The sequence below is a fragment of the Humulus lupulus genome, chromosome X (assembly GCF_963169125.1).
Source record: "Humulus lupulus chromosome X, drHumLupu1.1, whole genome shotgun sequence".
Classification (NCBI taxonomy): domain Eukaryota; kingdom Viridiplantae; phylum Streptophyta; class Magnoliopsida; order Rosales; family Cannabaceae; genus Humulus; species Humulus lupulus.
Window position 1 is genome coordinate 137604510 of NC_084802.1, and position 22678 is coordinate 137627187.

A 22678-nucleotide genomic window follows, 5' to 3' on the forward strand; every position below is an offset into this window, starting at 1 on the left:
TTAAATGCTATTTCTAACAGTACTGTAGTAGTTACTATTTACATATTTTGTTTCTTAATGATATTTACTTCTTAACCTCATTTGTTGGTTATCCGTGTGATCCTACTATTTCACCTTTTTAGAATGTATGATAGTTCCATGAAGCAATCATATTAATGGACCTAAAAAAATTAAAATAATATTAAGAATTTTGTATTGAATTTTTTTTTTTTTGTGAAAAATTTCCACGTGTACATTGGACACTTCTTAAAATACCTAAACGATGATTAAACAAAAAAAAAATTGGGTTGTACCAGACACGATATGTGTACTTTTAAGGTGTACCAGTTGTGGGAAAGACACATAAATTGTAACATTCCATAAAAGTATGACTTCTCCCATTTACATTGGTAGTGGCCCATTTATGTCTGTCGCCTACCCTAAAGTTGGGTGACGAGGTGGGGCCAACAACCCAAGACCACTGCGTATGCGTATGGTGGGATCCACTGCCCCAGCACCTTCTCTTCTTCCTCTTCTGACTGCTTCTTGCTCTGCCTCCGGTCTCACTCACAATCACAATCCCAATCCCACTATAGAAAAATAAAATCATGGCCCCACCAAATCGGCTTAGCTCATTCAAGGGGCAACACCTCCTTCCTTCTCATTGGGCCTTGCAATAGGTTACAAATAAGATTGCATAAACTTCTAAATTATAGTTAAACATTTATATAATTGTTAATTTCAACCATAATACCATCATAGGAAAAAAATAATTAGTGATTGAATATATAATTAAGCATAAATATTTAATAACTCTTTGGCAATAAATATATTGTTTAATTTATTGAAAATGTGACTAAAAATTATTTTTTATAAATTAGAATATATCAAAATTTTAGCCGTTATAAAATAATTTTTAATTATTAGTAGTGAACAATAAGGACCACAATAGAAAATAATTATTTTTATTAAAACTAGTTATGAATGTATCTAAAAATAAAATGTTAATTCAGATTGTCATGTCAATGAATGAGGACAAAATCTTTTAGTTTGGTGGTTCTTATATTTGGTGGGTCCACAGAATTCAATGTACAATGGACTGTCATGCCACCTAATTTACTATTGAAACTATTGGCAGAATAGTATGTGAACAGTACTTCCCATGCCGTGGCCTTACAAATTTAGGATCCACTTAATTTAATGTGGCATGGCATAGACACATTTTACTATTGAAAGTATGGGTCAAATAGTATGTGAATAATACTTGGTGACTAATAAAAATCAGACTACACGAAATGAACACCTATATAATGGATGGTTGGTATAATGCATTTATTGGTTAGAGATTTATGCATAAACCACCAAGAAGACAACTTTTCCCCCTGAAATTAATTATGTCGTCTGGAGAATGTGGTACTCCAAACAGTGCATGCCCGATGCATTGCGGGAGCCTGGGATCGTCAAGGATGAAGGCTTCATCAATCTCGACTAAATCCAAACGTGTTTCTATTAAGTGTGTTAATTGTTCTAATTGCACTACTCTTAAGGATAAGTTGTATGAAGATAGGAGGCTGAGGAATAAGGCCTATAGACTTTCTAAGGAAGCAAGAGACCTCCTGCTTGATTTGTCAGATTTGATCTAAAAATTAACAAAGAAAACCAATCTTGCAAATGAGCACATGAAAGGTATTGAAACGGTGGTCGATAATATGAACAATCAATTGAGTATGGCCGCATGTTTGAACTTGGACAATGTTGATTGATCCGACAACTATTACCAGAAAATGAAGCCCACATAAACCCATTTTCACTATGTTAAGTATTTTTAATTTGTATTTGCTGGAGTCTTAACTTAGATAACCTTACTTGGTCTCTTAGGTTATTTAGTGTTTCAATATGTTGTGGTTGAATTAAAAATACCATGTAGTATGGATATTAAATGATTGTGTGTACTTGTACGAAAATGTCATTATGACAAACTTTGTGGTGATGTGGTTAGTTTCTAGATTTTAGTAAATGTTGACTATTTTACATTATAAAATATGTTGAATGGATTTATTGTTTTAACTATTGTAAGTCACAAGAAACCACTATTCGACAACACAAAGTTTACAAATTAAATCAAGTAACAACCAAAATTAGAGGATAAACATACATGGCAAAATAAGGGTCAATTGTTTAATAAAATATTTTCATTAAAAACATATATTTCAGGTGGCCCAAAACATCAACTGGGCCTCGTGAAAAAAGGTGTACACTTTATTCAATATTAAATGTCCCAATAAATATGTCTACCTAATAACCTGCTTGGATAAAAACCTGTATCCCCCAACTTTAAAATTTAACCAACAGCACATTTTGTGTTCACAGTTGAATAGAATATAACAAAATCTTGAGGATATGCCAAGTTCACCTTCAAAAGTTTCAGTGCACGAATCTCCTTGAACAAGGTGAGCATAATCTTTATTTTATTCTCCTCAATCAAACTAAATTTATGTTGACACTATTTTAATTTGACTATGTCTCCTATTTTATGTGGGAACCAAATAGGGGCTATAATTAAAGTAATAGAAACTGACCATATTTTTAAACAGCAATTTCATGACTCAAAGTTTGTACACATGCACATATGTAACTTTCAAGGTTGTCATAAAGAATCACTTAGTTTAGATGTCAAATTTTAATTTAGTTAAAAAAATCATTTTATTATTAATTTAAATTCTTTTTTATTTTCAAAGGAAACTTGTCTTAAGTCTATTAATGCCCACATTCCCTCATCATTAGAAATTCTTCCAATATATTGACTAGCTCATTTTACTGGGCCTATTGTTTAATCTCCTCAATATCAATGGAAGGCCCAAATAAATCTTATGCTTGAAAATGCATTGGCCTTTATTATTTACGTTCACATTTCCTTTAATTTGGGTATGTCTCCCATTTTCTATGGGAACCAAATAAGGAAAAATTATAATAATAGGAATTTTCTTCTATTTTGAAAATCCAGTTTCACATTTGTGCCATGTTTTTACACACCTTTGCAATATCAAGCTTTTCACCAATATCGACTAAGTTTACAGGTCAAATTGTATGTATAATGGGCTATGTAAAACATACAATAACTCTATTCATAATATATTGCCTAAAACTTGGCTTTTCTTTCCTAGATTTAACTTAAATATGGACGAGGTAGGAAGTTTGCAAGAAACATCAAATTGGGAAAATATACTACAATCTTTGGGGATTGAGAAACTCGCAAATGATATTGAGATGGAGGATGTCCAGGGAAAGGTCTTGGAGTCCCTTGAAGAGTGGGAGGATTTTTATTACACATACTCTTTGTGGGTAGGCTTCAGTGTCCGCAAAGCAGATGTACGAAAAAAAATTGGAACATCACCATGAGAAAATGGGTATGTTAAAAAGAAGGTTTCCGCAAACACATGGAAATTGACAAGGCCGGTGGGAGCAAACGAAAAACATCTATTACTAGGACTGGTTTTAAGCTAGTTTTCGAGTCGTAATGATGGGCGATGAGGGTCCGTGGATTTGCAAGGAATTTCAACCTCTGCACAACCATGACAAGGCAGCATTAGATGAGTTGCGATTTCTGAGATCAAACCGTTCCGTGTCAGAAACCCTAGTTGCTCAAGTGAGGTCAATGAACCAAGTTGGGATAAGAACTTCACACATCATCTCCCACTTGGCAATGCAGTCTGGTGGGTACGAAAGGATGCCTTGCCAGCTACGAGACGTTTACAACAAGGTCACCCATGTCAAAAGAAAAGAGAAAAGATGTACAGATTCAGATGGTGCTTTGGGATATTTGGAATGTCTGTCAAAGAGGGATCCAAATTTCTTCATTCAATATCAATGTGACATGGACAACAGATTGGGGAACCTATTCTGGGTGGACAGATATTCTCGACGGGATTTCGTCGCATTCGGTGAGGTTATTGGATTTGACACAACATATATGACAAACAAATATAATAAACCCCTGACAATTATTTTGGACGTCAATCATCATTTCAAGACCTGCATATTTGGAATGGCGCTGCTTAACTCTGAGGATGAGCAAACTTACTTTTGGTTGCTTGACAAATTTATTGAATGCCACAATCATGTAACACCAAAGGTTGTGGTGACAGATGGAGATGGAGCTATCAAAAATGCTGTCTTGAAGTACTTCCCAAATGCAACTCATCGGTTGTGTGCGTGGCACCTGTGTACCAACGCTTTAAAAATTTCAAAAGACCCCCGATTCTTACAAGGATTTCAAGATGTCATGTACAACTATTACACAATAGAGGAATTCATGCAAAAATGGGGGGAATTAATACACAATTTTGACCTCCATTCTAGCCAATTGCACCAACACTTATCACAGTCGTCGTTCATGGGCAGAGACATACCTAAGAGGGAAATTTGTCGCCGGAATGCGGACCAACCAAAGATGTGAGTCCATGAATTCAAGTATTAAAAAATTCCTACATGCAAGTTATAGTCTCCGTGAATTCGTTACCTCGGTTGACGTTACTATGAAAAAGTTGAGGCACGTCGAGAGAGAAGATGATTACAATAGTCGACACAGTAGTCCTCCAATACCAGGTCCCAAAAATGCTCTTAAGACGTACCATGAGCAGTGTGCCAAATTATACACTAGAAATATGTACTATAAAGTGGCTGATCAAATCAAAGCGGAACATGCGTACTTTGTCAACAATTGTGAAGACAACGGTGAATCATTCTCCTACAGTTTTTCAAAGTTCCAACACGAGGATAGAGTGTACAACGTTCATTACCACCCACAAGAGGAGACATTCACCTGTCACTGCTTGCTTTTTGAGACAGACGGCTATCCGTGTAGACATATTTGGGCCGTAATGAAATACCGTCATATGAAGATAGTACCACAGTCTCTCCTGCTGAAACGGTGGAGTAAGAATGCAAAAGCAGACCTCCCCCTCGAACTAAAGCAACACTCCACAGAAAAGCAACAGTTATTTGAAATGGCTAGGCAGGCATCCCTCGCTTTGGATACAAACTTGTTGAGCTATTACGCTTCCAAGTCTGAGCAATCTTACACCAAAGCAAAACAAGAAGTGGCAACACTAACTGCAATGTTCAAGGATGCAGTTCCATTGGAATCAAACACCGGTGACAACGACTCGGGACGATATCAAACCTATCAAGAAAATGAAAACATTACCAGGGACCCAACACCTTGTAGAACTAAAGGATCCGCCTATGCAAGAAACAATAGGGACAATGTTACGATAGATATGTCGGATGGAGCCGTTAAAACTAAAAGGAAGTGTTCGAACTGTTATTCTGCAGACCACAATCGAAGAACATGCCCTCAGCTGGTCGGTCTACCGCTTCCTCACAGTCAACAACCCTCACCAAGTAAGAGAGCTTAGCATTCGGCTAAATTCGACGAATCTAGATGACCATCGAACTTTATGACAGAATGATAGTGCAAATTGACTAAGTGTCTATTTTCGTAGGCTTTCTGTCCTACTTAACAATTAAAGTGTTTTGTAATGGTTTAGGTGGCTGAATTAGTATAACAATTGCATTAATGTAAGTGAATTCAAATTGTAGCTAAATAGTAGATTTGTTTCAATGGTAAAAAATTATTGATTATGGCAGTTCAATCATATTTGTAATGTTTTAGAAAGGTAGATTAATGATAATCAAATGACCAATCCTAAATATACGTTCCTTTTTTAGTGATGCTTCACTCTAATTGATAAAATTAGATAACAAATTGACTGTAATCGTTTCTTTTCTTTCTCTTCATTATATACCATGCGTATCACTATTATTGAAATTTCATTAATTGTACATTAAAGAGTAAATTAGTAAAAATATTCATCTTCACAATTAAAATGAAGGATTGCAAAATATGACATAATTACACTTACTTAATCATATCGTGTAGATTCGAGCCTACTATCTATACTTACGAGATTTTAATAGTAAGTAACTTTGTTAGCTTTTTTAGTTGATTGCTTAAAGTATATATGCTTCTCACCAAATAGGCATAAAATCATTAAAACCATGTTTAAAGCATAATATTAATATGAATTAGGTAATTAATTAGGATAAAAAAAAACAAAAAATTTCATTGTTAATGCAACTCACCAAACTTGTTTATTACTATAACAAATTTACCAATATTATTCTATTAAGTAAACTAATAATATTGTTATCTTTATCGTTAATTAGGATAAAAAAAAGTGTTAATTAGTTTTGATTTTAGCAGTCCTCATTGTTTTACTAACTTTTCACTACAATATTCAATACTATGTCTTTTGATATACTAATTGATCACTACTTTGTGTGCTGGTAACATAACAAAAGGGGAAGATATATTAAATAAAACATCTTCATTACAAAAATTTATCTTACGTGCCCCATTCATAACTTTGGGCCTAATAAAAAAAAATATCAATTTTAAAGTTTATTTCACTGTAATAGATCCTTTTCGTTTGGGTCGTGCTCATGGACTCGGACTGACCCATCTACCTGTGTTAAATAGTATGTGTTGCGAAATCATAAACAATGTGCAAAATAGTAAAAACAATGTACTAAATGTACAGTCAATGTAAAAAAACAACAAATATGTTATGAAGCTACAAATTACCAAAAGATCAAAAGTTCAAGAAGTACAATTACCAGAAAACCACCCCCAATGTGTAACTATTCACATTAAATATTATAAAACCAGTTATCTCCGGTGGCTTGCATAGTTGCATTAACTGTGCGATGGGACAAACTACACTATTTAGCCTCACTTTTTATCAGAAATAGTGTTACAATGTCAGTCCAATAGTAGTACAAATTGGGGCCCCCTTTGACTATTTTCTGACTGAACCGTTACGTGAACGGAATATAATCCAAAACTATATATATATATAATGCAGCGCTTCATGCGCCCAGTTGTTTAAAAATATATATAAATGTATGCCTAAGGATATAAAAGAAATTAAAATAAATTGTTAACAATGTAAAGAAAATAGTATTAATAGTACTATAAAGTCAATAATTTTAATACTCAAAATTATTTAAGTAGCATTATATGATTCCCATTATATTATTATTCTCACGTGACCAGTTAATACTCACAACTACGTCTTTTATCTTTGGAGTTCTGAGATGTATTAATACATCAATTGATTTTGAAAGTAAGGTGAGCAACAATCAATTTGGGTAGTTTTTTAAATTTTCAAAATGGCTGTCAACCAAAGATAAAATTAAAATATTAAAATCAAAGAAATTAAAATATTAAGTTATATAACTTGTTAAGTATTCAAAATAGTGTTCTGAACCATAAAGCATAATACCAAATATTATTCCAAAAACATGATAAGATTACTTGTATTTTTTACTCCTACATGGTAAGCGAATATACACTTAAGATTAAAAAATTATATGCAAATCTTATATTATCCACAGCATAACATATATATATTTCATATACCTTTGCTTTGATAATATCACTTGGGTGCTAGAGGCCGATCGTCTTCTACTTCATCCAATTCTTCGTCAAGGTCCCGTTGCTAGAGGCGCCTCCTCTGTCGAAACATGAACACATGTATCACATATATTTTTTTGTTTCATTCAATACCCAAGTCTCTAAACCATAAATACATATATATATATATATATATATTACCCATGTATTTATATAAATATCGTTTGGTTAATTTTATTTATAGAATTTATTAATTATTTTTATTAAATTTATATTAATTTCTTATAAATTTTAAATAAATATCATATTTTAATTAAATAATTTATTTATTTTTGTTTAAGTTTATATTTGTTGTAGTTTTTAAATTTGAGAGTGACAACAAAAGATTATATATTATATATTTAATGTAACACTAAATATTATACGTGAATTTTAAATTTAAGTTTCTTGCTAGTTTTTTTTAAAAAAAAAATTGTTGCTAATTAATAGCAGATTATATTATATGTTTAATATAATATTATTCTAATAAGTGAGTTTAAGTTTAATTAAATTTTATTTAAGTTATAAAACTTATCATTTTATTATTTTTAAATAATTATTATTGTAAAATATCTCAAAAATATCATATTCTAATTTGTTTAATTATTTATTATTTTTAAATAATTATCATTGTAAAATATCTTAAAAATATCATATTTTAATTTGTCTAATTATTTATTATTTTTAAATCATTATTATTATAAAATATCTTGTTTTAATTTTTTTAATTATTTATTTTGTTTTATTTATGTTTAAGTGTTTACAAACTACTGTTAAGTATAAGAATATTCTGTTAAATATAATAATATTCCGTTAAAATTAACATTAAAATAATAAAAAAGAATAAAAAACCGTTAAAATCAAGAATTTCCGTTATCTACAAACTTATTATATAGAATATATATATATATATATATATATATTTATAAGGTATTTCTTAGGTGAGAGTACCTTTTTTGCCAACACCCTAAGGGCATTTCTTTTGGATATTGATTGGTTGAATGGCAAGGGTGCATGGGGTTAAAATGGAGTTGTTCCAATGTTATTTTATTTAACTTCAAGCCCTAAATTACCTTTGGTACTTTCTTTTTTTCCTAAACCTAGCGAGACCAACCAACCCTCATCATCTAAGAAGCCATGGCTTGCGACAGGCAGTGACTCATCAACTGATGTATTTGATTCATCGTCTGTAATTGTTCATCATCATCTGTGGTTGCTCATACTTTTTGCAATTGTTTCATTGCCTCGCACTCCCTTACACAATATTCAATAACAATAAAAGGAGAAGATGTATAGACAACGATGCCTATATAATGGAATTAAGAAATCCAAGTATACCATTATTGAAGTTCCATGGAATGACACCCACTAGTCTTTAGTTTGAAAAACAAGTACTATCATCATTGTGGCTTTGCTTTAAATTCCTTGCGTTCTTCAAGTACATATTTACTACAATAATAAATTGAGTTTAGAATATGGATAAATTAAGAAAACAATTAAAGTTAATGGGGTAAAGTAGTTAGCAAAGATACATACTTTTCATGAGTTATAGAATTAAATCTTAGGATATGAGTTCTCTATAAATGATAATGCAGTAACCCCAAGGGGTGGCTCAGTTGGTTAGGGCGAACTTGAGGAGGTAATCCCTCACAGGTTCAATTCCCACTGAGTCATTAAACCTCAGGGGGCCACTGGGGCGATCTCCGGTTGAAACGATGGTTAGGGCGGTCCAAGGAGGGTCATCCACTAATGGATGGACCTCTGGGCATGCTGATATGGCTCAAGTGGTAATTACCACTTGGCACCAGGGCTTCCAAGGATTAGTGGGGGTAGGGCCCCTGATACCCTGGGTTAGCAAAAACAAAAACAAAAAAATAAATAAATAAATGATAATGCAGTAGTTTTAAATGGCAGTGGTACCTTACAACCAAATTATAACACTAATGCTTGTTCGGAGTCTTTCGATATTAATAGTATATATAGAAACGTACTCTGCCTTTTATGACAAGGACCTAAGGATTTATTTTCAAAATATCTGAGAATTTAAAGCACAATGTGACTTTTGCAAAATTATTGTTTGAAATGAAAGGCAAATTTTTTTGCTTGCTAAATGACAGATTGAACAATGAAAGGAGCAGAAATATCATGGGAAGAATGCAATGTTTATTTGATTTTATTGATAATCAAAACAGAGGGATGACGAAGGCGTGTGTGCAATTAGTTTTTGTCACAATGAACATTATAAGAAGCATGTGTATAGAAGATCTTGAAGGAGGAAAAAGGTCTTCGCTGAGATAGTATAGACTGCCAAGCTTTTTAGCAATCCCAATCTTCAAAGTTATTGAATGTTCCTGTAGGTAACATGTATTTTCAATGAATGTAATGCTATGGGAAGAATCTCTTAGAAAAGAGCTCACAGATAGCAAATTAAATTGAAATTGTGGGATAAAAAGAACATTGTATAAGGTTAATCTACAATTTAATGTAACAGTGCCTATTTGTTCAATTTGAATAGCTGTTCCATTTTTGTAAAAACACATGTTTGGCACGAATATGATCATGAAAGGAAGAGAAACATTTATTGTCACAGCATACATGGTGTGTTGCTCCACTATCTATAATCCATTGATTAGAAGAGAAAGGTAAGATTTTACCAGTAAAATTTGTTGTGACAGGTGGTTCAGAAGATGAGGATGGAGCATCTTTGTGGAGTTGTTGGCTGTTGCCAATGTGTTGTGATGGAAGATGCAGCCGATTTTGCCGAGTCTTGGAGTGACTGAGAAGTGGCAGCAATTGGTTTGTCGGGGTGTTTCTTCCAAACATGTTGGCCAGGAGTTTCGACAGTGGGCTTCCTAGTACCATATCCGGGAGGGAACCTGTGTAAGAAATATCATTTGTCCTTGAGATGGCCTGGCTTGTGACAGTGGGAGCAAGTGGGTCGGATCATCTTGTTTCTTGAACTTTGGTTGTGGTTAAAAGTTGGTGCTTAATTTGAAGAAGCCATTGGAGTAGTGTTGTAGGAAGGACCAAGTTTTCGTTGCCTTTCTTCTTGAGAAACCATAGAGAAGACTTTCGGCAGGGATGGGAAGGGATCAATGAGCAGTATTTGTGCACGTATAACATGGAAAGACTCATCTAGACCAGTTATAAATTGTAGAACTTGATCTTGATTGTGAAAAGCAAGAGAATCAGCTGAAGCTGCACAGGTAGATGGGGTACGGGGTCGGAGTTCAGCAATTTCATCCCAAATGGCCTTCAGTTTTGTGAAATAGGCACTAACAGAGTCATGGCCTTGGTGAAGGGTGTTGAGAGTTTCATTCATTTCGAATATTCTTCGTCCATTTCCTTGATCAAATCTGTGATTGAGTTCATTCCACATTGCAGTAGCTGAGTCTAGATGCATGATGCTGCTTTTGATTTCTTGAAAAACAGAGTGGAGAATCCAGGACATTACCATCTAGTTGCAGCGGAGCCAAGAATTGAGTAGAGGATCGTCTGGTCCTAGTTGAGGAAGAGCTCCAATGAGGAAGGTTGTTTTGTTCTTGGCTCCAATAGAAATCGTGAAGTCTCGTCTCCATGCCTGAAAGTTGTCGGTCAAGCGAGGAGAAGCTAGGACGAGCCCTAGACGGTCACCATTGCCGAGGAAGTAGGGACTGGTGATATCTTCATGAACAGGGCGTTCAAATGTTTGTAGAGCAGCAAAACGATTTGAAGAGGAGGGGTTTTCACCATTGACAACTGAGTTTCAAGGTGGAGGAGCTTCTGCGTTTGTTGCTGCTATGTTTGGTATTTCAAAAAATGGAGCTTCTGCGTTTGGAGCTGATGTTCTTGTTCGTGGTCTTGCCATGGTTATCAATGGTGAGTGAGGGTGTTCTCTGATACCATGTTACTTTTGCTAAACCAAGAAAAAAAGGTTTTGATCTTTATTGATTGTGTAATTTCGGAATACAGAGAGCAATGACTTTTGAGAAAACATTTATAATGGAGTAGAGTTTTACACAGCTATCATGAGATGTAACAAACAGTCAAAGAAAACAAAATAGAAAAAACAACTAACTAATTGAATATTTAATACACATTCAGTAATATTTCGCATTTAATTCCAAATGACATTCTTTAGCATATGAAAATATTTGAATAAAATATTGAGTAAGTTCTTTACTCTATCTAAGCAGAAGGAAAGGTGCAGTGGAGTGTTGAACGAGGACCAATCACTCATGGCAGTCGATGATGTCGAGGGTGAACCAAAGAAGACGAGGGTGAGGGTGCGGGATGAAGAGAGAATAACAAAAGAAGGTTATGTCATTTAAAAAATAATGCTTGTTAAATGATACATGTTGATTTACAGTAAAATACAGAAAAATTAAATGAACCCAACTTTACTATAACCAAACAAATCACAACTCTAAGATACAAAATCAATGGCTAAAAAAATGCCCTCGTTATGGGAAAAATAAGTGCTCTTGCTTAAGCAGAATATATGGGGAGACTTTTAATAGTTACTACTCATACTCATAGATGGTTACTTTAATATTAATTATTAGATTAAGATCAATGATCACTAATCCATATTTATAATTATTTATTAATATTTCTAAAACTATAGGTTGACTACCTCACAGTCACATATATATTAATTAAAGAATTAGAAAATCTTATTTAATATTCTTTCTCCATTTTTTCCATTCTTGATTCATTCATTTTATTCATTCTATGAGAAAAAAAATCATTTTAGAATTATTGTAAATAATTAATATGACAATTATCTTTTCAACTAATATTTATTGCTTAATTAATCTAAACTTTTTGAAATTATTGATTTTATATATTTTTATCATCATTGTATTCACTAATCATGAAAATCTTGTTTAGTGATTTATGGTAATCATTCATAGGTAATAACTATTAAAAAATATTCCATATATATTTACAGAAAACTTTTTTTACAAAATAAATAAATAAATAAATAAAACTAAACGAAAATTATATAATATATATTTTTAATACAAATAAATTCATATATGCAAGAGGGGCAGACCTCGTTAATATCATTTTTTTTTAATGAAAATGTTATCTATTGATATAAAAAAAATCTCTTATTTATTTTTTCAATAATTTTTAAATGAATAATGGTGTAGTCATAATTAAATATGTTAGTTTAAAATAAATTTTTACAATAATTTATCTTTTTTATTAAAAGATGGTGAAATTTTAATTTATTTATTTCTTTGTCTTTCTATATTCTTTATCATTTTTTATCCAACAAATATATAAAAAGCAAAAAATTACAAACAATTCACGCTTAATTGATATTATATATTTAAAATAATGTACTGTGCATTTTAATACAGTTTATTTCCCACAAAAGCGTATATGACTACAATTCTTCTTTAAAAATAGTTTTTTAGTAAATTAATAATTTTTTTTCTTCAATTTTTATTTTTTGTTTGGACGTTAATATATACATTTTTATTTATTTATATGTTTCTTCAGTTATTTTCGTAGGCTAGATCTCTTTTGTTTTGTTTTACTAATCAAAATAAGGAAATTTTACATTAGCAATGTTTTTTCTAACTTAATTACAAAAATATTTTTGTTTATTTAAATTATACTTTTACATTTATAAATGCAAATTCTTTAGTCACTCTCAAGACTTAGTCCCACAAGTTTCGCCCATTAAATTTTCCAAGTGTCATGATGTAATCTAGTTTGATGTATTTATTTTTTTATATTGTTTTACCTATAGAACCTGTTATATAAACCGATTGTGAATAGTTTTATTAATGTAGCTATTAAAGGTAAGGACAATTGAGTAATTTTGCGTCTAGAAAAGTGTACAATTAAAGAGAATTTGGTCATTTTTGTATTGATTTGGAACTTATTTGCGATATTGGTAAAGTATCATTTTGCCTCGGGTATATAATTTTGAAGTAAGTGGTAAGTAATAATGTTATAGCAAAAGGTAAAAAATCATGAACTATTCTGTTATTATTATTGTTACTATTTTTGTGTGTGTGAATTGTGTTAGGAAAAGATTGAATTATCTTTTAATGATTGGATAAATGAATTAGCATTGATTAGGTAACTTAGTATTGTTTAGTTAATTTTGAATGAATTTTGGCAATTATATGGTATTAGGTACCTTAAGAGTTTCACTTTCCATAAGTATTTTTTTAATTATTTTTTTTAAAAGAATCATAGTAGATTGTAAGTGTACCAGAATATCAATACAAGTAAATGTAATGTAAATAATTATGATGATATAATAATTAGACTATTTGATTAGGCATCATTAGTTGCAACTAATATTTTTTGTGTAAATTAATGATTAAAAAAAATTAATGTCACCTTATTTAGAAGATTTTTTTTTTATGAATTATTTGTATTATACCTTTGTAACTTTACTTGGAATTTAGTGTAAAATACATAGGTTTAAAGTACAGACCACATTGGAGCCTTAGTTTATGAGGAAATTATTATTTCGTCATTGTTTGCATGGAAGATGATGTCAACCAACTGAGATTTAATGATTGTACGAATGTGTCGTATTGGTGGCAGTAGAACGTTGCCAATTATGCTTGTGTAATCTAAGTTGTAATGATCGAAAATGAAGACACCTCTCTGGTTTAGCGCTAATACTCTTTGAACATTTGACCATACTTGCTTGATTCTTGTATCTAATTGTAAATCTTGTGGGGATCCTAGAAGTATGTAGGTTGTCATTGACCTACCTCCCCTGATGTCTATGTCCACTATCTGGTCTTGGTGATGATAATATTTTGACATAGGCGAAGTACGTACGCCGAGAAGGACTAAATATTTGTTGAGGGCGATGTTGTAGACATCTATAATTTGTTGTGGTAAGTCAATAACTTTGATAGTTGGATTTATGGAGTCGAACAAGTACAATTATTCATTGGTACATGTTGTACCCTAAAAATTAGCACGAGTCTAGTCACTCAACTAGGGGTACAACTAGAAGATGAATATACGAAAAAGCAGGCAAGTAGAACCTCTTGTTAATGATGACCTGAGCAGCTCGAGTTGGGACTTGGCATTACGACATTCAGGTGATTATCAGGCCGCCTCTTAGAATAATGGTCCAGTTCGAAACATATAGTGGCCAGATCCCCCTTTGGGCGCTCTGAAGTTAATCTGAGCTAAGGTTCAAATAGTCTTTGATCAGTAGCTCGTGGAAACCTGGTCAGAATGCTTACTGAAGGATCCCGAGAGACTTGGAGGCTCTTTATACGCTCATTAATGCTCAGGTTGTATTGCATATTTATCATTTATTATCCAAGATAGCAAGAGTATATACTATTATGTTAAGCAATCGTATTCCAATGTAAATGGGCATAATATGTGTACCATATTTATTCACACGGTTACCTAAGTCTGTCTAGGAAATTCCACTATAAATATCAAGGATAATGGACAGGGAAGGGGACGACATTTTTGTATTACTGAAACTCTGCAGAAATTGTGAGAGAAAAGCAATAATATTGTCTCGTGGACTAGGTGGAAGTTAACCACTGAACCACATAAAATTGTGTGTGTATGAAAGATTTCTTATAAGTTCATTACAGTTTACAAATAAGCACTAATATCCTTATTAGATTTCTAAATCTACTGTTGGCAAAAAATTGCGTCAACAGATTGGTGCTTTTGTTGAGAGGAAATTAGTACTTTAAAAGTTTCATTTGATGTTCATCATGGTGGTCACTCGATCGATGTATGACAATGAAATGGAACAACCTGGTGGGCACGAGGCACACCATACAACTGTTCCCACTAAAAGGGGCCAAATGTTCAGCAACATAATGGGAAGCCACCGGTGGGCCAAGACGATGCTTGGAGTTCATCATCACTCCCACCAAATCCTAATCTAGGATCTTTAACTGTCGTCGAGATGGACAATGCCCAATTAAGGAGCCATCTCGCTAGGGCGAATAGACAGATCGAGGAGGTTCTGGCTCGGTTACCTCCTCTTGCAACTGAAGCTAATGTCAGAAAGAGGTAAAGTGTGTCTCATAAGTCCCACAGGAATAACCAGTCCAAACCTAGTCGCTCTGTCAGGACTGCCACTTAGAGCTCTATACCTTCAAAGAAAAATCACCAAAGTGCTTAACCCACTAGCCATCATAGGAACCATCATCTGCATGTCAATCGGTCGGTCAGAACTGCAACCCCCAACTCCGTGCCTTCTACACAGATTCCTAGGATTTCCCACAACAACTCGCTAGGGCGAGCTGGGACAAGTTCACGGAGACAAAATTCCCTAGCGAATCCTCCTATACTACGATCAAAACCCCAGGCACAGAGAACTCGGGACATTGGGGTAGAGCCGAGGTGGGTTAATTTAGCTAGTCCTAATGGAACAAGGATAGCCTCACCTATAAGGCATCTGCCATCCCCAGTTAGACATCCTACACCACCACGCCCACAAAGAGACGCTCCACCTCATGGAAATAGTAGGAGAAATCCTCTCTCGTCACTAGACACTTATGTCCCACGGGCACGTGTTGATACTCCAGGACCTCGATCTCAGCCACGGGCTGTAAGTTTTGCAAATGGAAGTTACTAGACGGGGAGCTAGTGTAACACCCCACTTCCTTAGAGTCCTTACTAAGTGAGTTTTAAACGTGCAATTAACTCACTAATTGAGGTTTTAGGTCAAATGTGTAGCTAAGCCGTAACAAAAGTCACATAATTTAAAAATGTAGTCATTCATTGAAAATTATAAAGGATTAAACATTTGGGATCTCAAAGTACTGTTTAGAAATATTTACAACTCAAAAATATAATTAAAGTCGACTAAACGACAAAATTAGGTTTAATACAAACATCTCCCAAAAATATTCCTGGTCGTGGTAGCCAGGCAGGCCAAACATGTTCGCGTCGTTTCACGCTCTCCGTACTCATGGTTGGTCGACTTTCCCCTTGCCCTTACCTGCACCATAGAGCACCCGTGAGCCGAAGCCCAGCAAGAAAACCTCACACAAGCAAATAACATATGCATAACCATCATTCAACACATAACAAACCGTCAACAGGCTAAACATGTAACGGCCATGTCGTCCCAGGCGCTTTACCAGGCCCTGGGTTCATGGTCTACACCGTGAGGATATCCCAGGTATCCAATAGGGTCTCACCCTGGCAACTCGCACTCCGCGTGCTTAACGCTGCTCCCATTCCCTTACCGTACTCGGCCTTCGCCGTTCCCGACCTTCGTCGTTCCCGACCTTCGCCATTCCCAGCCTTCGCCATTCTCGGATCTTGCCGTTCATTCACATATATGCACACATAGCATAATTAAACAAACACTTCAACACGTATAAACATAATCAATGGGGCTACGCCCTGCAACACAACCATATAGGGTCGTGCCCTGCAACACAAGCTATAGGGCCTTGCCCTGCTCTACGGGTACAGCAGTTTTCTTACCTGTGTCCCAAGTTACCAGAGCACCGCGATCACGAGCACAATCCTTTAACCTGAGCCTTAAAGAGAAATCCTAGTCACAACGCAGGAATAAAACCAACTATCAAGTTCTAACTCATTAAATTGTTTCGAGACTTAACTCTAACCTCTGGGACCTTGGTTTCTACCAAACTGGGTAGTAGAAAACTTTCCGAGCTTTAACGTTCAAGTTTCCGAGCTAAAAACCCTCAAAAAGCCAAAATCATGATTTTGGGCCGCGGCTTAGCCTCCCTTAAGCGTCGCGGCACGCCCCATAATAGAGGCAAAACGCCTCACATCAGACACCCTAGGGTCGTGGCGCCTGGGAAATTCCTCGAAGCCCCACTAGCTATGGACCCATGTTTTGGCCAACGACACGGAGTCAAAAATACGACAAAGAACTGAGATGATATTCAAGAATAGAATCAAATGGTAAAGAAATGACACAGATGGTTTATAGTGGTTCGACCCCAATGGATGGTAATGACCTACGTCCACTTAGTGCTATTATTAATATTGAATTCCAATGTCGTGATCAAAGAACTAGGATTCTTGTGTTTCACCAACCTTGGGAGAATTACAATTTTTTGAAGGATAATTGCACTGTATGTTTTTTCTCTCAGTATTCAGAAGAAAGATTCAAAAGTTCAGAAGTCCCCTCCTTGAGCCTTCTCATGCATATTTATAGGCTCTAGGGGGGTTACATAGGCCAATGGGCCTTAATTATCCTTAATATCGGTGTATCAAGGCAATAAAGAGGAAATAATCAGCTTAGTTATTATAAGATTACAATCTTTTAAGGAAATAAACCGAAACATATGACTAGCTTGGTCGCATCTAATCATGGACTTTGATGAAGCAGCAGTGGCTAGTCGATAAGTGAACATCATATCTTCATTTCGACTTTGGCACGTGTCAAACACGTGTGAGAAATTCTTGTCACGTCATTAGCAGCCATTTTGGGGTAAACATTTGCCCCCCAAGTTTATTTTACTACGACCAGCATAAAGTAAACTTAGGAAACCGACTCTTCGCGTACCCCACCAAATCTGTCAGATCCGCCCATGCCTTCTTGAAAAAAGTAACTAATCATGTTCAATTAAGTCTTTTCGGTTTCCCAAAAAATTGTCTAACGGCTATTGCACTTCCCCATGCTTTGAAAAAGTAATTTCATGATTGCCTTTTTTATGGTGTCACAACCACTATAAATAATACCCCAATATCACATTTTTACTTTTTAGTTTTTACTCGCCTTCTCTTCTGCAAGAACTTTGAAGAACTTTGACCATCAGAGCCAAGAAAATCCCAAAATCCATCGCTGATCTAAGGAACTTTCGCTCAGACGTTCAAAACGCTCGTGCTCGTACTCTTCCTTTCATCCAAGTAAGTTTCGCGAACCTTTCAATCGTTTGAGCAACCATGCTAAACCATTTTATATATGTTTCGTATCTGAGCTCTTGAGTGTTCTTGGCTAAGACTGTTTTGGGGTAAATGGGCATATTGATCGATGCCTAATAGGGTAGTGGAATAATGTTTTATAGGAGTTAAGAGTGAGTCTGGTAGTTTAAGATTATAGATTTAGGGCGTAAAACCGAAATAAAAATTTGATTTTTAAGCTAGCTGAAAAACTTGGTTTTTCCCGCCTTTTCAGAGTCGAAAAGTTTTTCCTGAAAAACTTTTCCCTTCTGCTTTTTAATCTGTTTCTCAAACTGCTCATACAAAACTTAGTGTTTTTGCTAGAATGCTGCTGGCCGTATAAAAGCTTAAATTCTATACGTGAGCAACGTTATTCCAACTCTCAACACAAGTTTTTAGGCTTTAAGTTCTCATCTCCCCTTTTTCTGTTCGCAGCTTTTCATGCAAGATCCGAGGGGAGGTGAGAGACCTATCGATGACGACTTGCTAGCCCAATTGCTTGAGGATGAGGAGCAACCGTCGCTGTTGATACCAGAGATCCCTTTTTCTCGTGCCACCCCAAACATTCCATTGTCCTCACTTCAAAATATGGGTCGAGTAAAGTCCAAAGCCCAGAAAAAGAAACCTTTCAATCCTTTAAATCAGTATGCTCCTCAGGCTGAAATTCACCATCCCTTCTGCAGAAAAACTAAATTTCAATCATTGCTTGCAATATATTTTCTTTTTTTCCTTCTTTTACGGAGAGAAGCTAAATTATATCCATTATTTCTCTCTCATGTCTTTCATTTCTGCATTTTTTTCACCTTTACTGACTATGTCTCTTAAATCGTTGATTTGTTATATATAGAAAGAGAGGAGGAAAAGAGGTCATAATCTGGGGTGGGGGTGGGGGTAGGGGTGGGGGATCTATGGAAGGATTGGATGGGTTGATTGAAAGATTATTGGAAGGAAGGAAGAATAGAGGGAAACAGATTCAGCTGATCGAGTCTGAAATCAGACAGCTTTGCATCAAAGCCAAAGTGGTCTTCCTCAGCCAGCCTGTACTTCTCCAATTAGAAGCTCCGATCAAGATTTGCAGTAGGTTCAAAATTTTATTTATTTTTATGTGCCATCTTTATATATATACATATATAAAAGGCCGACCGACATTGATCAGTCCATATATATATACTATATTTTTTAATTAGGATACATACACGGCCAATATCCAGATCTCCTACAGCTATTTAAGTACGGAGGGTTCCCACCAGACTCCAATTACGTGTTCCTAGGAGACTATGTGGATAGAGGGAAATAGAGCATAGAGACAATATGTCTCTTGCAAGCTTACACGGTCAAATTTCTGGACAAGTTGTTCTTGTTGAGAGGGAACCACGAGTGCGTCTCTATCAACAGAATCTACGGATTCTATGACGAGTGCAAGCGTCGGTTCAGCGTCCGCTTATGGAAAATGTACACCGATTGCTTCAACTGCTTACCTGTGGCCGTCATCGTGGATGACAAGATTCTTTGCATGCATGGCGGCCTCTCGCCGGATCTTGATAGTTTGGATCAAATCAGAGCCATTGAGAGGTTGGTAGATGTCCCAGATCAAGGGCTCCTTTGTGACCTTCTTTGGGTTGATCCTGATAGGGATAACAAAGGGTGGGGTGAGAATGATAGGGGTGTGTCCTACACCTTTGGGGCCGACAAAGTGGCCGATTTCTTGAAGAAGCAAGAGCTTGATCTCATTTGTCGGGCTCACCAGGTTAGTTAATTATATATAATTCTTTTTCTTTTCTCTTCTTTTCTTTTCTTTAATAGTATATAGAGTTAAATTCATCCATAATAATAATTATACTGATACCTAAGTTTAATTTAATTAGTATTTTGTAAGGGTGATATATGCAAGCAGGGTTTAAAGCTGGTGATTTTGAATGATGGAAAGCTTTAGCCACCTTGATCGATCGAAGCTTTAGCCACCAGTGGTTGAGAAAAAAATACCCCCGACCCTGGAATCCAAATTCAAGCCCAACTCTGAAATGTCGTTCAACCAGATGTTGAATGGTACGTTGCCCTTCCTAGCCGAGTAACAGTTAGGATGATTGCAAATTACATTAAGAAATACGGACTTCCGGGGGTGACCCTAGTCCAACCCACCAGAAACCAATGGGCGAATTTGCCTGGAGGCGCTGACATCAAGGCAGGAGAGATCCTGCCTCTCCATCCTTTCTTCCAAGGAGTGGCCAACTATTTCGGGGTCGCCCCTTTCCAAATAACCCCTAATGGGTATCGAATGCTTTCTGCACTCTATATCCTTTATAGCCATAAGAAATGGCATGTCCCCACACCACATGAGGTCAACTATCTGTTCGACCAAAAATCCAACCCCAATCAAGAAAACACGGGGTTCTTCCATTTTTCCCACCAGGAAACGACCCACACTTTCCTGAGTGATGCAACCTTCATTTCCAATGTGGGGAAGTATCACGTAGAGTACTTTCTGACCACTGACATGGTCGCCAATAACCTGGCCTTCACTCAAGGAGGTAATTATCTTTGCACTCCTTGTCGTATATTTGTCTTTAATTTTTTCTGCATTTCCCTTAGAGATTTAGTGCATTTCAGGCCCATGGCTGTAACCAGCTCCCACTCCAAACATGGAAATCCAAGTAGCACTCTTGGCCAGCATGACTAACGTAGAGAAGAGCGTTAAATAACTGGTCATGGAAGCTAACCTGAGGCTGCTCGGGCTTCTAGCACCTCACCAGGATGTGAGGGAGTAAACAGCGGGGAGTGCCACTGGCGAGGAAATTCCCGAGCCGCACCCAGATGTGTCACAACCTCAAAGGAGGAGGACGACTGGAGCGACAATCAGGGAACCCTCTCAACGAATCTTTGAATAAGAACGGTACTGATCTCTCGCTCTTAGATAGCTTGCCAATTCCCTGTCACTTATTTGACAGGGATGGCAACTTTAAGTACACTCCCAATTTAGATTCAGACTTCTTCATGCCAGAGAGTGAGTGTAACACTAGTAGAGTATATAATGTAGCGACCAGTAATGATAGCTCGGGTATTTTACTTACAATTTTCTTTGTTTCTTTTTCTGACATAGCACACTAAGTTATTTGCACTATCTCAATGTTCGTGTACTTTCTTCCTTGCAGACATGGCATCCGAAAACATATTCGATATGTATAGTGCACCGGAAGCTCCTGAAGCTCCTGCAAGCAAGAAGAAAGCGAGCAGGCGGCATCACGGGGAGTGCAGCAAAGCGCCTCCAGCCAAGAAAACCCGTACTGCAGACCCTCCGACAAACGGAACTTCAACAAATGCAACACCACCTTCTTCTCCCCTCGAGCAGCAAACTCCGCCTGCTCCAGTCGGATCAACCCCTTCCCCACCGGCTCCATTTGACCAGACACAGTAAGCTGCCCCTGCTTCCACAAGGGGTGACATATCAAGCCAAGCCCTAACATCGGCCAAGGACAGGATGGCAAAAATCCTAAGGCACGAGCGATGTCGAGAAGTGATGGCTGGGACAGAGTCGATGGACGTCGACCAGATCTTAACCTACACACTAAACGAGCTTGCAAGTGTAATTTGTCTGTTTCTATGGAGACTCAATCCTTTTATATATTACAGTCAATTTAATTTTCGTGCTGATCACAGGCAATGCTGACTGTTATTGCTGGCTGGCTCCACTCGGTAGTTATCACCAAGCATTCCAAGGCGTCCGAACAACGACATGTTGAGGAGCTCAAGAATGTCGAAGCAAAACATGCCGAGCAGCTTGAGGTGGCTCAGAAGACAAATGCAGCATTGCTCGAGGAGAAAAACAAGCTGGCTGAGGAGTTAAGGGAGAAGCAGACTGTTCTGGACAAGGCCATCGAGTCAAGGGACCAGTATAAGGAGTCTAACCACATCAAATACCATGAGACTAAAAAGCTTGAGGAGGACCTGATTGCGAGCAAACAAGAGGCTGCAACGCTAGAAGGCCGGATCGAGGAACTTGAAGAAGCCAACGCCAGTAATCTGGAGAGATACAAGAACGCCACGATTAAGTGTTTCTATGACTTCTGGAAACACAATCAGGAGGCCAACTTCAGCTGTCTTCCCGAGCGCATGAGGCATGTTGAGATAGCCCAATGCGTTGCTCGCTTGGCGGAAGAAGAGAGAGCAAAGATACTTGCCTCGCTAGAAATCTCCTTGGCCACTGGTGTTGAAGGGGTGGACAATGAAACTGCAACTATCGTCGACCAGGACACCCCTCAAGACCCTCTTGCCTTGTAGTCTGTTATTTTTCTTTTATTTTTTTATCTTTTA

The 22678-nt window shown here is 36.2% G+C and overlaps 1 protein-coding gene and 1 pseudogene across 1 annotated transcript; both read left to right on the plus strand.

Moving 5' to 3' along the window:
- The first annotated feature begins 3499 nt into the window (after window positions 1–3499).
- Window positions 3500–4435, plus strand: LOC133806308 (protein FAR1-RELATED SEQUENCE 5-like). The gene has a single exon (XM_062244429.1). The coding sequence runs from the start codon at window positions 3500–3502 to the stop codon at window positions 4433–4435; it is 936 nt and encodes a 311-aa protein (XP_062100413.1).
- A 14834-nt stretch (window positions 4436–19269) lies between these two features.
- LOC133806310 (uncharacterized) lies at window positions 19270–21782 on the plus strand (annotated as a pseudogene).
- Window positions 21783–22678: the final 896 nt, after the last annotated feature.